The following is a 13,814-nucleotide window of genomic DNA, read 5'->3' on the forward strand; positions in this document are numbered from 1 at the left end:
CCTCCTTGCTTAACCACTTATTGGATTGAAGCTGAACTGAGTAGTTGAACAGAACACTTCACTTAGAAGAAGAAATGTTTCGCTCCAGAAACTTTAGCTCATAAATAAAGATCGATGCAGATGCTAAATTAGGGGGGGGGAGAGGGGGATTTGCCCTGGCAAAAAAAATTGCACAGCTTCATTCACTTCATTGATTCCCATACAATGGAGCCTTGCCAAACTGAAGGTTTCAGAATTCATTAAACATTGATCACCATTTACAAAGTTGTTTGATACTCCCGAGTGTAATTTTCCATAGCCTCAGCAGGAAATGCATTAATCCTGCCAAGTCTTGTAATATCAAAGTGTCTTACGAATAACTTCTGTTAGTATGAAAAATGTAAGGTCATTCTTGGTGCAACACAGGGGTTAATTGGTTACTGAGGCTTATTATTCCTACTGAATAATCTAATTTTCAGGACATTATTACAGTATTTGATTATTTCTGAAAATGAGTAAAAATGCTATGCTGAGATTTGTGTTATGGATCATTTATCTGCAATGGATGTTGCTATGATATAAACTGTACAGCCCAGTTGCCCTAAAACTCCTAGTGAGTGAACAGGGAGAACTGCTTGTCAAGGACGCCTCCAAATTTCGGGAATTACTTCTTTGTGCAGTGAAGTCTTGTTCCATGCGCATTATTTCAGAGAATGGGGCTGTGATTTCATGCATGCTTACCTGGGAGCAAGTCCCATAAAAAGGTTTGATGGGACTTGCTTATGAGAAGATATGCACCCAATTGCATTGTAAGCAGCATTGTAAGTCAGGGTGGTATTACTGGTGCAACTACACCTGATCACCTATTAAATAATGTTGAATGTTGAGCTGTTTGAAATAGGAAATGCATGCTGTGTTTGCTAGCATTCAGCCTCCTGCTGTTGGCAGTGGTGGCTGGTGCCCATTGGGACTGGGGGTGGAGGAGGTGGAGCCAGAGCCAATGACAGGTAAAGCCAATGACATCGCTTGTCCCCATCCTCCTGCTTGCTTTGTTCAACAAGCGTGGCATTGAGATGATAGCTCAGTCAGTAGAGCATGAGATTCTTAATCTCAGGGTTGTGGGTTCTAGCTACACATTGAGCAAAAGATTCCTGTACTGCAGTAGGTTGGAAATAATAATAATAATAATAATAATAATAATAATAATAATAATAATAATAATAATAATAATAATAATAATTTAATATTTATACCCTGCCCATCTGGAAACCCAGCCACTCTGGGCGGCTTCCAACAGAATATTAAAATCACGATAAAACATCAAACATTAAAAACTTCCCTAAACAAGGCTGCCTTCAGATGTCTTCTAAAAGTCAGCTAGTTGTTATTTACTTGACATCTGATGGGAGGGCATTCCACAGGGTGGGTGCCACTACCGAGAAGGCCCTCTGCCTGGTTCCCTGTAACCTCACTTCTCGCAGTGAGGGAACCACCAGAAGGCCCTCGGAGCTGGACCTCAGTGTCCAGGCAGAATGATGGAGGTGGAGACGCTCCTTCAGGTTGATGGCCCTTGTGGTCCCTTCCAACTCTACAACTCTGTCAGACTAAGGAGAAGGAGGAAGTTGAGGGCCAGGGCCAGCACTGGGGCTGCTTGTCACTAAGAAGGCAGGCAGCTGGGGGCCAGCTGAGGGCAGGCTGATGTTGGCAGTCCAGGGCTTAATTTGCCCTAATGGGCCAGCCTTCACTGGCTGATGGTTCAAGGAAGATGCCTTCAAAAGAACAGTTAATAGTAAGACTGCAAAGAGTATTTCTGAGGCATAGAGAAAATGGGATTGGGTTTCCCAACTACAAATGTGCACTGTGGGGCATTGGCAAGAATGAGCAAACAAGATGAATGGGAAAGGGAGGCATATTATCATATCTGTATTCCTGGATTGGTTTGTGGTGAATGTCACTAAGACAGGATAACACTTAGTCCTGAGGGCATTCTGTTTTTTTCTGAGACAACCCAATCAGCCTTACAGCCTTAATTGTGCTTGATAAGCTTCGTACAATGCTGTAATTCTGCTTCTCATTCCTTTGATTAAGGGTAGTGTACCTATAAAAAAGAAATAAAATAACAGATTCCTTTTATTGAGCCAATTAATGTTGGTTTAAAAGCATGCATGCTCTTAAACATCATTTAGTATTCTGTGGCAGGCTACAGAGATCTGAATATGAAAGCATCCAACACACTGAAAAGATAAAACCTCAAGCCCAGATGGAGGGAAGTACAATAAAGATGACATCTGTAAGAGAAGAAGGAAGTGAGAAGAAAAGAATAAAAGCAGGCGTGGAAAACATAGAAATGCTGCAGGACACTCTGCTCATTAAAGATTCCAAGTTTAGTCCATAATGACTCTCTAGTCTACGGAAGACTCTAGGAGGAATATAAAATGTATTTATGTACATTTGAATTTGTTTACTACATTTGACTACTAGGGTCCTCAAAGTAGCAGCTTATAAAAAAAAATAAAACATCAGCAATGCAAAACATTATAAAATCAGTTCATAAGAACAACACAGATGCAAGATGTTAACAATATTCCATCTTCTTAAACACAAATGAACCAATCCTGTCTTCTTAAGACGCCAAAGTAAGTAGCCCTATTTCTTAGACACCCCTGTGGAATAAAGCCATCCTGACAGATCTCACAAAAACTGCAGGGGGAAGGGTCTGGTCAGTTTCTCTGGGGAGCAAACTCACAGTGCAGGTCCTGCTATGTTTCAGGTAGAGGCTAATTTTATCTCAGAAGTTTGATAAAACATCACCTTTGCTCCCCGGAGACATATCTATTAGAGGTGTGCATCAGATTCAGATAAATTCTAAATCCCAAGCTGAAGAAGACTGCTTTTGAAAGGTTTAGGGCTTGCCAAAGGTGAACTGAGATATCTTCAAGGCAGTATGTGTTGAAGCACCTCTGAAGTGCTTAATGGCTCCAAGGCAATCCAGATTTTTAAAAAATGCTTCAGACAGGCATCTATTAAAAGCAAAAATACTGTCTCTAAACCTGCCATTATACCATAACGCCAGGGAGGAGTGATGGGCAATAGCAAGGAAACACCACAATGGGGAGAAGGCAACACAAAAGTTCCATTGTGCCTGACAAGTCAGGCTTGTAATCATCAGAGGGGGTTACTTTACCTGGAAAATGAATTATTTTTTGTTTGCACCTGATTTATTTATTCCCAGGCAAATTCTTTTAGGGTTGCAGCTTTAAAGTTAAAAATCAATACCTTGAAAGCAGCCTGTAATCAAAACAGCAACCAGTGAAATTTTCAGAAAATGGGTATGAACTCTGCAGGGCAGTTGTGAAGATGCCTAGCCTTTGGTGCTATTTCCTCTTTGAACTCAGGAGCGCTATCCCCTTCACCACTTCCCTCATATGGGGGGCAATAATGGGGGCAATTTTGCTGCAGACATTATGAGGCCCAGAGAGAAATGGGCCTGAGATTAAAATAATACATTTCTTGTGATGAAAGGGACTGCAGAAATACAGACCAGGAATGTAAAAACCAGGCAGCAAAGTTTCTTAAAGAAAAAGTTTTTTTATTTGGATTTTGTCAGACAAAAAGCAAATGTGGGTGCATTTAGGAAAATGAGAAAATGCCCACCCCTCCTTAGGGGCAGCCTACTTATATACCTTCTTGCAAAGCACAGTTCAGCCCCTTGGCATCCCTTTAGCCAATGATTGACAATTTCCTATGGTCATTGATGCATATTCATTAAAGCTCAACCAATGAATAAATTGGTGTGTCCTTTCGGTTCCAAGTTGCCTATTCCACTAGGTGGCGCTACTGGCTTATAAACTACTTAACCTCTTTACTAGTTCCAGGAAATACCCCTGAACCCCCTGCTTCCCAGAAATGTACTTGTGGTTTAGCAACTTCACACCTAAGAGTTATATCTGGAGCCCGGTGGTCAGCAAACATCCTGCTACTTGCCTTTGTCAGGGGTCGTTTCTCAGAAATGGCTTAACCTCAGGTGCAAGCTACCCTAACCACATCCTTGCAAGCTAGCTGCCTCTGCAAAAGGTGGCAAAGTGGCAAACAGGAGAAAGAGAAATAGTCTTTAGCTTTCTAAAATGGCTTTGTGCTTTTAGCTTTTAGATGGCTCTATAATATGGCTTCAGAGGTTCTTAGCCTGGCTCTCCATTGGTCATCCTGACCTTCACCCCTTCAGTGACTGGCTGCTTACACTGTCAATCAGCCAGCCTGCCAATGAAGGAATAGGGGGAAGTATTTTGGCACCAGCTCAAAATACACATGAGCACTTTGTTGCAGCATTAAATTAATATAAAAATTAAAATGTCTCTTTCAGTTGTCTTCTCTGTATTGCACCTAGGAAAGAAAGAGCTGTGGGGTGGAAAATCCAGCTCTTTTTAGTTGTTTTTGTTTGTTGGGAAATTATGTGCAGTTTTCTTGTTTGTTGTGGCTTGATTTAACAGTTTGAAAATGGAATCATAAATTGGATGCCGTAGGGGTAATTATAATTACCTGCTGCGATAAATTAAGTTTCTCAGTAAGAAAGAACAGGTCTATTATACTTGAATTTTCAGCTTTGAAACTTCTTGTTGTGGGTGATTGCAACGTTTACTAGTAGGTACGGATCGACCGTTGTGTTCATTAATGTGAATTTTGTCACAAATCATAAAGAAACATATGGGGAGGGAGGAGATCTGATATATGATCCTGAAACCTTTGTGTTGAAAACAGGGATTTGCAGAATAATGAAGTCCACCATAAAGATGCCATTTTAGCTGCTGAAGCCCAAGCACAATAGGTCTTGTGCAGCTGTATTGAAAAGCTGGTTCACACGTGAGCCTGATATATTAAATATCACATGAATTTGTTACAGTTAGTCACTGGGTGACAGGGCAGCCCTGATTCTGATGCAGGTGAAACAAATGCACCCCTGCCTCCCTAATTTTCTTAGATTCGGGGTGATGGCTAGGGCAGCTCAGAAGCATAGCTGTCAACCTTCCCTTTTTGGGTGGGAAGTTCCCTCATTCCAGTGCCATTTCTGCTGCTTCCTGCTGTTATCCCAGATTGTTAGATATCCTGCAGACTGTCCCTGGGACAGATGAGGCTGCTGATCCCTTATTTTCAAGGCTGCTGATCCCTTATTTTCCAATCTGAAAGTTGACAGCTATGCTCAGAAGGGCCCTCGTGCAAATGTGTGTGTGCAATGGTAGAGGCCTAGCTGGAAAGCTTAAAGCCTGCTGCCACTACAAGGGAGACAGATTGAAGAAAATGTGAACTGGCTCCACCCCTTTGCTAGACCAACTGCAGCTAGAAGGTGGGTGGAGTCATAGATCTTAAAAAAGTGTAGACTCGCACACGCTGGCCGGCTTCCATTTTGACATGCATTGTTTGTTTTGGGCTTCTCAGAAGTACATAAAGGCAAGAAGTGAGATGGGGGGAGAGTGCCAGCCAGCAATGGTGCCCACCTGAGAGGTGCCAGGACTGCACTCTGTCACACTCCGACTGAAAAAAATAGCACTAGGAAGTGCACATTTCTTAGGACGGCCATGCTTCAGTTCATGTATTATTGGGGGAAGTTAGTAGGTTCACTTTCAATATGAATTGAACTGAATTCCTCTCAAGTTCCTGCCCACTAGAAGAAGAAGAAGAGTTTGGATTTGATATCCCACTTTATCACTACCCTAAGGCGTCTCAAAGCAGCTAACAATCTCCTTTTCCCTTCCTCCCCCACACCAAACACTCTGTGAGGTGAGTGGGGCTGAGAGACTTCAGAGAAGTGTGACTAGCCCAAGGTCACCCAGCAGCTGCATGTGGAGGAGTGGAGACACGAACCCGGTTCCCCAGATTACGAGTCCACTGCTCTTAACCACTACACCACATCATCATGCTAGAAGCCATTTTGGCTTACAAGTGATATATAAATTAGTAAATAAGAATAATATATAGTGGTTATTCGGTGATACGGCCAGAGTTGCCATGCTAACAGTCCCCTTCTCTTGCAGCAATGCTGCGATTGCTGTGCGTTGGGCCTACGAGTGAAAAGTGAAGGTCAAAGCTGCGAGTCCAACCCCAATCTTGGCTACCCTTGCAGCCATGTAATGCTTTCCTGCTGTGAAGGAGAAGACCACCTCATCCCTCCAGAGCTAAAGAGGCACCCTGAACCACTGCCAACAGTGACACCAGAGAAACGTAAGTGCTGCATTGTTAACTACAGGAAGCAGAGATGTGAGGCATCTTCTTCACACTCCATAAAAACCATCAACCTGGAGGTAACTTGCATTCTCTAGGCAAACCATTTCCAAGAAATTTAGGTGACTCTCAACTGCAATAGCAATTACTTGCCTCTGCACAATGCTTGGTTCCGCTCCTGTCTCTTCTGTTTATTGCTTGTTGCAGTATTTGTGAGAAGTGCCACATTTTACCATGAGGCCAAGCAGGTTTTATAAGGGGTTGTTAAGGACAATGTATATATACCTGTTTTTCCGACTTACAGAGATGGAGGTTATTAGCATAGAGTTTATGCTATCCACACATATTGAGGGACATGAAATCTCCTTGCTGCAGTAGTACATTTCTGGAATCAAAGTTTTCATAAACCATATCAATATATAGGTGCTATGGGACATAATTTTAAAACTACTACAGAGGTATTTGGAATGTGTGCTTCAATAACATTATACTTTGTATTTCCTGGTATTTTCCCATCCCTTGAGTCTATGTTCATCAAAAGCATAACTGGGGATCTGTCTGTTGTCTGTCTGCCTCCCCCTGCTTTCTCGATCAGCAGCCTTTAATATTAAACAAACACAAAAAAGCCACATATTGGAACAAGATACATTCACCTACCATTATGAAACAAGACACTATGAAATTTATCCCCAATATACTCAAATGTAAGAGAATCTGCACCAATCATGCAACCATACTTATGATATGGTATGGAAATTTCAGTTATCAAACTACATTGTTTGAGTGGGAAATGGCTATCAAAGATTAGCTAATATCAACAGACGTTTCTTACAATGCAATTACGACACATATATATACATGAGAAATAATGTTACCAAGTGATAACCGTGTTGCTTGATAAATGCCCAGAAGAAGGGGATAATCAGCCGTCTATGAATGTTGAAATAAGATAAAATAAATTGTTGCAAGAGTTGCCAAGGGAACCTTTAGACAAAAAACAAAATTCATATTCAAGGAATCTTACTTCCTGCAGCAGATGAAAGGACAAAAAACAACCACTTGGACATAAATCATAGCAATGAACTCAAATTGGGATTTATTTGAATTTCCTGGGAGGTAATGACTGAGAGGTGAGATGCTTCGCCCTTGGCAAATGTGGATTCTGGCTACATGCAGAAACTAAAATATGTTTCACAATAATACCATTTTATTAGATCATTTCAAGTTGTTAGTACTAACATACACAGTCCTGAACAAGCTTGCCCTAGTACCAGCCAAACAAAGTTTTGAGTTCTGTAGTGGGGGTGCTGGTGCTGGTTGTGGATCTCCTGGTGAATGTAACGCAAGGCCTTTTCAGAGGTGGCATCCTCTGTGGAACTTCCTGTTGTCTCCCTGCTATTTTCATTCAGGAATCACTTCCAGATCTATTTATTTTTGCAGGCCTTTATGACATAGTAAGAGAGACCCGTTTGCTATAACTGTATCACTGGTTGTTCTACACTTCGATTACTTTTTTTTTTTTAAGGTTGTGGTTTTAATTATGTTGTTTAAGCCTGTGTTTTTAGATGATGTAAGCCACCATGGGCTCTGTATGAGAAAGGGGAGATTATAAGAAATAAAGCTTAATAAGACGATAATAATAATTAGATTTAAATCAAGCTTTAAAATCAGCTGCATCACATCCCTCCTGTTTTCTCATTGTAATTTTGCACAACTCATTTGAATCAACTTCTTGGCTGTGATTCATTCATCTCCAGTTACTTCTCATGTGTCCAGCGGTTCCGGTCCTTCACCTGATATATTTATTAATTTTTCACATGATCGGGTGGAAGGCTACTTCATTTGGAACACAAACAGAATTATTGTGGGGAGGGAACCTGAACTGCAGCTGTTGGATTTGGAACTCCTGCTTTGTTCATTCCAGAAAACAAGTATCAAGAGTGGAGAGAAATGGAGCTTTATGAACTAGTGAAGTGACAGTGCTTCATCTAACAACCTGGTGTCAGGGAAGGGGGTGTCCAGGGAATTCAGAGGTGTCTGGAGAATACCCTGAATCCAAATAATCTCACAGCTCAAAAAAAGGCTTGGTAAAATGTAGGAATTCATATAAACACTAGTTTTCATCGTTGTTGTTTTTCCAAGTCTCTCCTTGGCACAGATAAAGGGGAAAGATGGATGCTTCTGGGACACAGCCCATCCTCTGTGGACAATGATCCCATTGTGTGGATGCAGGGAGCGGGGTGAGGGGAGGGTTTGCATCTCTGTGTACCACCCACATAGAATTGCATTATTCCTTTCTGCCCTTTTTTAGGGACTCTGTGATCCACAATCCCTCTTTGCTCCCATCCTCTGCCTGCCTAAAGGACAGGCACTCCACAAAATCAATAACATTTGCTACTTGGTTACAGCATAAAAGCTATTATAAAAGAAATTAGTCCATTGATCTGCCCAAACAATCATTTCGAGCAGATCCTCCTGGACTGTGTGCACGCACCCCCTTTCTTCTTCTCCGACTTCTGTTGAGAGTGCTCCCTGTAATTGCTAGTAATTGTAAGCAATTTCATTCTTGGCTGGAAGTAGCAAGAGAGCTAGCTGAGAAACAGAAGTATTTGCACAAGGCAGCTGGTGGCATGGGACCTCCCAAATGCCCAGTGCCTGGGGGGGGGGCAGGGAGGGCAAGAAGAGATTGGTCTTATGAGTAGGTTGGACCTTGTTAAAACATGGGGTTGATCAGCTGAAAGGTTTCATCATCCCAGGTGAAATTATGTCTGCTCCAGTCATTTGCAGATGCCATTTTTCCAGCTGTCACTATGGAGATTCTGCACCCTTTCCCTTTCCTGTTCTTTTTACCTTCAGGGTGTAAATTCAGTTGCTTTATGGGTGTAACTGAATTATTTTGCTTTAATGTTTCATAAATTATGCTTTCGGAGATCATAAAGTAATTAATGCAGCACACTATTATTTTTGATGTTTAATTAGGTTTTACATAAAACAGAGCACAGTAATATATTACAGCAAAATCCATGTCAGGGAGTAATGCAGTAAAGAGAGAATAATATTTAATGAAACCCTTTTTTTTAAGAGAAGGAGGTTAGCAGATTGAAACTCACATAGATTCATAATAAAGCCTTTCTTAAGTGTGTAATGTGGTTTTATTGCAGTCACACCTATTAGGGAAAATAAGTCTTCAATTAAAGAACAGAGGAAGGAGATTAGTCTACACAGTGTTTCCCAAACCTGGGTTGCCAGTTATTTTGAGACTACAACTCCCACCATCCCTAGTTGCAGGACCAGTGGTCACAGATGATGGGAACTGTAGTCCAATACAGCTGGAGACCCAATTTCGGAAACACAGGTTTAAAGAATGGGCATGGGGAACCTGTGGCCCTCCATATGGTGGAGAACTACAACTCTCATGATCCCTTACCATTGCCCATGTTGGCTGGGGATGATGGGAGTCTTCAGATGCCCACAGGACACAGATAAAGATGAAGGTTGGCCTGACTTCTTGGTTCAGGGAGTTCCATATGTGGAGTGGTGCTCCATAGAAAGCCCTCTCACAAATTGTCACCAGAAGCCAATGGCATGCTGAAGAGGGCCACATCAACTGATCTTAAGGGACCAGCAGATTCACATGGAAAGAGGTCATTCTTTGGGAAGCTTGGTCCTAAGCTATTTGGGGCTTCAAAGGATACAGCCAGCACCTCGAATTGCGCATAGAAATGAACCAGCAGCCAGTCAGCTAATAAAATAAAGGGGTCACATGATCCCAACACATGGTCCCAGTCAAGAGTCTAGCAGCAGTAATTGGCACCGATTGAAGTTTTCAAGAGCAACCCCTTATAGAGCATAGGATAATAGTCCAGCAGAGATAATAGTTCAGCTGTTCAAGAGTGGAACGGACTCCCTCTGGAGGTTGTGGACTCTCCTTCCTTGGAGGTTTTTAAGCAGAGGTTGGATGGTCATCTGCCAGGGATGCTTTAGCTGAGATTCCTGCATTGCAGGGTTTTGGACTACGCTCAGGGTCCCTTCGGACTCTACAATTCTATGGTTTTATGAGATTTAAATAATGCATGTCAGATCATGGCCACGACTGACCATACCAGGAATATGCACAGCTGGTATATTGGTCTGAGTTGGGCAACAGGATACTTGATTATTTTCCGCAACTAATGACTTTTTGCCCTTTAACCGCCAGTCAGTCAATCTCAGTTCCTCATCTCAGTGGCCATGGAGATTAAGTTAACTGGCCCGGAGTAAAAGCATCTGATTTGCATTTAACTGTGAAGTTTTTCATAGGACCTTTTAGAGGGTGGAAGGAATATTTGCATTTAAAATAATATTTCTTGCCAGTTGCTTTGCTTGATTCCCAGTGAGATGTTGTGCTTCTATGGTCACCAATGAGGGTTTATAGCTTCACCATAAGGTGATCAAGATTTTAGAGGGTTGTACATCGCCTTTGAGATATTGATTAATGGGTCTTCTTCTATATTGTATACACATACAAAAAATAGATAAACAAGCTACTTGCTTCTTTTAATTTTCTGGAACTAATACTGTCAAAGTTACAAAAATAGATTCTTTTATAACATCCTATAATTCCTTTGTGGGTGCCAATAACAAATGAATGGAGTCCATTGGAATGAAGTTGCCTGATGGCATCAATCCAATTCTTCTGTGAACTGTGGCTCTCTATTTCAGCAACCCCCAGAATTTTAATCACACATTCTTTGACCAAAGCAGATACTGGTCTTTTTCAATGCTGAACTCAAAACTATCAAATAACTTCCTAATGCTTAAGTCTGTGGAATATTTTCCACAACCATATGAAACAATACATAGGGGCATCAACAGATATCTTAAAAATGATCCCAGAAGCTGGCAGTGGGAGATTATCAAGAATACAACCACTCACAGAGATGGAAAGAAGAAACAGTTCCAACCAAGGAAGATTGGCAACAAAAACTGATGGTGCATGCAGAAAAGGCGAAACTTACCAGAAGATTAAGAGACCAAGAAGAGAGATGTTTTAATGTAGAATGGGGAAATTTTTTAGATTATATGAAGAATTTTTGTAAACACCTTAAATCATTAGCAAGACTGACATAAAAGTGCACAATGAGAATAACCTAAATAGAATATAAAGGATAACCAGTTAATAGATTTGAATTGGATATGCGGTGGTAAAAGATATAATATAAGTAATGGTGTAAAAACCTCCAAGGAAGGAGAGTCTACCATCTCTTGCGGAATCTGTTCTACAGTCAATCAGCTCTTACCATCAGAAAGTTCTTCCTGATGTTTAGTCAGAAGCTTATTTCTTGTAACTTAAATCCATTGGTTCAGGTCCGCAGGACAAAACAAGCTTGTTCCATCCTCCATGTGACATGTTCCTCTGCACATGTTCCAACATCAATAATATTCTTAAATTGTGGTGCCCAGAACTGGACACAGTATTTCAGGTGTGGTCTGAATAAGGAACTTTGTCAACAGCCTTACTGAAATCAAGATATACATGTCCACAGCATTCTCCCGATCTACCAACTTTTCAACTTTATCAAAATAAGAAACGAGATTCATCTGGCATGACTTGTTTGTGGAAAAACCCATGCTGGTTCTTAGTAATCACACCATCAGTTTCTAAGTGCTCACAGACTGACTGTTTAATTATCTGTTCTGGGACCTTTCCTGGTATCAGTATCAAGTTCACCAGCTGTTAGTTACTTGGGTCTTCTTTTTTTCCTCCTTGTTGAAGATGGGGACAACATTTGCCTGCCTCCAATCTGCAGGGACCTCACCTGTTCTCCAGGAATTCTCAAAAAATTATAGACAAAGGCTATGAGTAGGAAGAGAAGAGAAGGAAGCATTTTAAAAATCTTTTGGGGGGGGAGGGTTTTATTTATATGAATGATGGTGCAGGTGAATGCATAGCTGATATTTGGTAAGCTGATGGCATTTCCTGAGCAGATAACAATATTTTTTCTTTGCTAATGTTCCCACACTTGCGTGTGTTATGGAGCTACGTGCTTTTTCTAAAAGAGAGGCTTCTTGTGCAGCTGCCCAGCCTGACCCATCTTTTATTATAATACAACATTTTTGTCCATTGTACTCAGGCAGAGTCCACAGGAATAAAAGAAATCTCAAATCAGCTGAGACCTGCCTTAACTCTCCAGGTCAAAATGTAAACTGATACCTGCCTCTTTATTCTTGCTATTTCTCTGCTCAACTTCAAACCACTGGTAAGCCACAAAAAAGAAATGAATAGGAAAAAGGTAACAAAACACTGATTAGTCACTTACACTGGCAATGCTGAGCTTATCAGAAGCAAACACATTCCTCCCTACTGGATTGTAGCTGCTTTGGGGAAATGCGAACAATTTCTGCCTAATATATCATTACCCTTCAGAGGCTGATATTTATTTATTTATTATTAGCAACTTGTACAATGTCTGTCGTTACTGGTCCCCCCCCCCATTTCCCCCTTTATTAACATGTTCTTAGCTTCTTGTTTCTGTCTGTTTCCTTTAAAAGCCATTTTCAAAAACTTAGAAATATTAATGGATTTTCAAACATTGCACTGAAAACAAAACCATGAAGGTGACTCACACTTGAAAGAGCGACTGTACTTCTTCGCTGGACGAGTGGCAAAGGAAAGGCTCTCCAGTCACGTATAAATGCATTAAAATATTTATGGGAAATGCAGTAAAATGATAGGGAACGTTGAAGTCTTCTAACCAGTGTTCACATCATGACATCTGTAGCCCTGCTACCCAAGTGGTGGAAGGTGGGGTGCTGGATGATCAGGCCTGATGCTGACACGAAAAGGCAGTGAGGCTGATGTGAGTTCCAGAGGATTCCAGGCTGGCTCAGCTCCGCCCTGTTTCAGGGCTTTGTGTTGGCTCCCATCAGCAGGAAACCTGCCAGTGGAACTCCCCACCACCACCCCATCTGCACATGTGGTAGGCCAAAGGGGGAGTGCAGTGCCAATAGAGTAGCACTTGCATTGCTCTAATGGTAACGGCTGGTGGGAGGCCAGTTTAGCCAGCATTGGGAAGGTTTGGATTGCAGTGTAAAGTTGAAGATTATAGCTTGGCTCCTCAGTTGTGTGCAGTGGCACTCCATGAAATGGAAGCAGGGATGCAGTTTTCTCCAATCCCTAGAATAGAATCATAGAATAGAATCATAGAATCATAGAGTTGGAATAGACCACAAGGGCCATCGAGTCCAACCCCCTGCCAAGCAGGAAACACCATCAGAGCACTCCTGACATATGGTTGTCAAGCCTCTGCTTAAAGACCTCCAAAGAAGGAGACTCTACCACACTCCTTGGCAGCAAATTCCACTGTCGAACAGCTCTTACTGTCAGGAACTTCTTCCTAATGTTTAGGTGGAATCTTCTTTTTTGTAGTTTGGATCCATTGCTCCGTGTCCGCTTCTCTGGAGCAGCAGAAAACAACCTTTCTCCCTCCTCTATGTGACATCCTTTTATATATTTGAACATGGCTATCATATCACCCCTTAACCTCCTCCTCCATAACTCCTCCTTAACTCCCTCCTCCTCCTTAAATCCCTCTGTCCCTGAAAGCCTTCTCCAGGAGTTGAAAGAGTTGAAGGGAATAGGA

General features: G+C 41.7%; 1 protein-coding gene across 1 annotated transcript in view; it reads left to right on the forward strand.

The window, feature by feature from the left end:
- The window catches only part of FBLN2 (fibulin 2), a 115,379-nt gene that overhangs the window by 66,110 nt on the left and 35,455 nt on the right, over nucleotides 1-13,814 (forward strand). Inside the window, 1 exon segment of the mRNA XM_082211854.1 lies at nucleotides 6,006-6,192. Coding sequence (XP_082067980.1) covers nucleotides 6,006-6,192 — 187 coding nt within the window.

The sequence above is a fragment of the Podarcis vaucheri genome (genome assembly GCF_965113315.1).
Source record: "Podarcis vaucheri genome assembly, chromosome: 2".
Classification (NCBI taxonomy): domain Eukaryota; kingdom Metazoa; phylum Chordata; class Lepidosauria; order Squamata; family Lacertidae; genus Podarcis; species Podarcis vaucheri.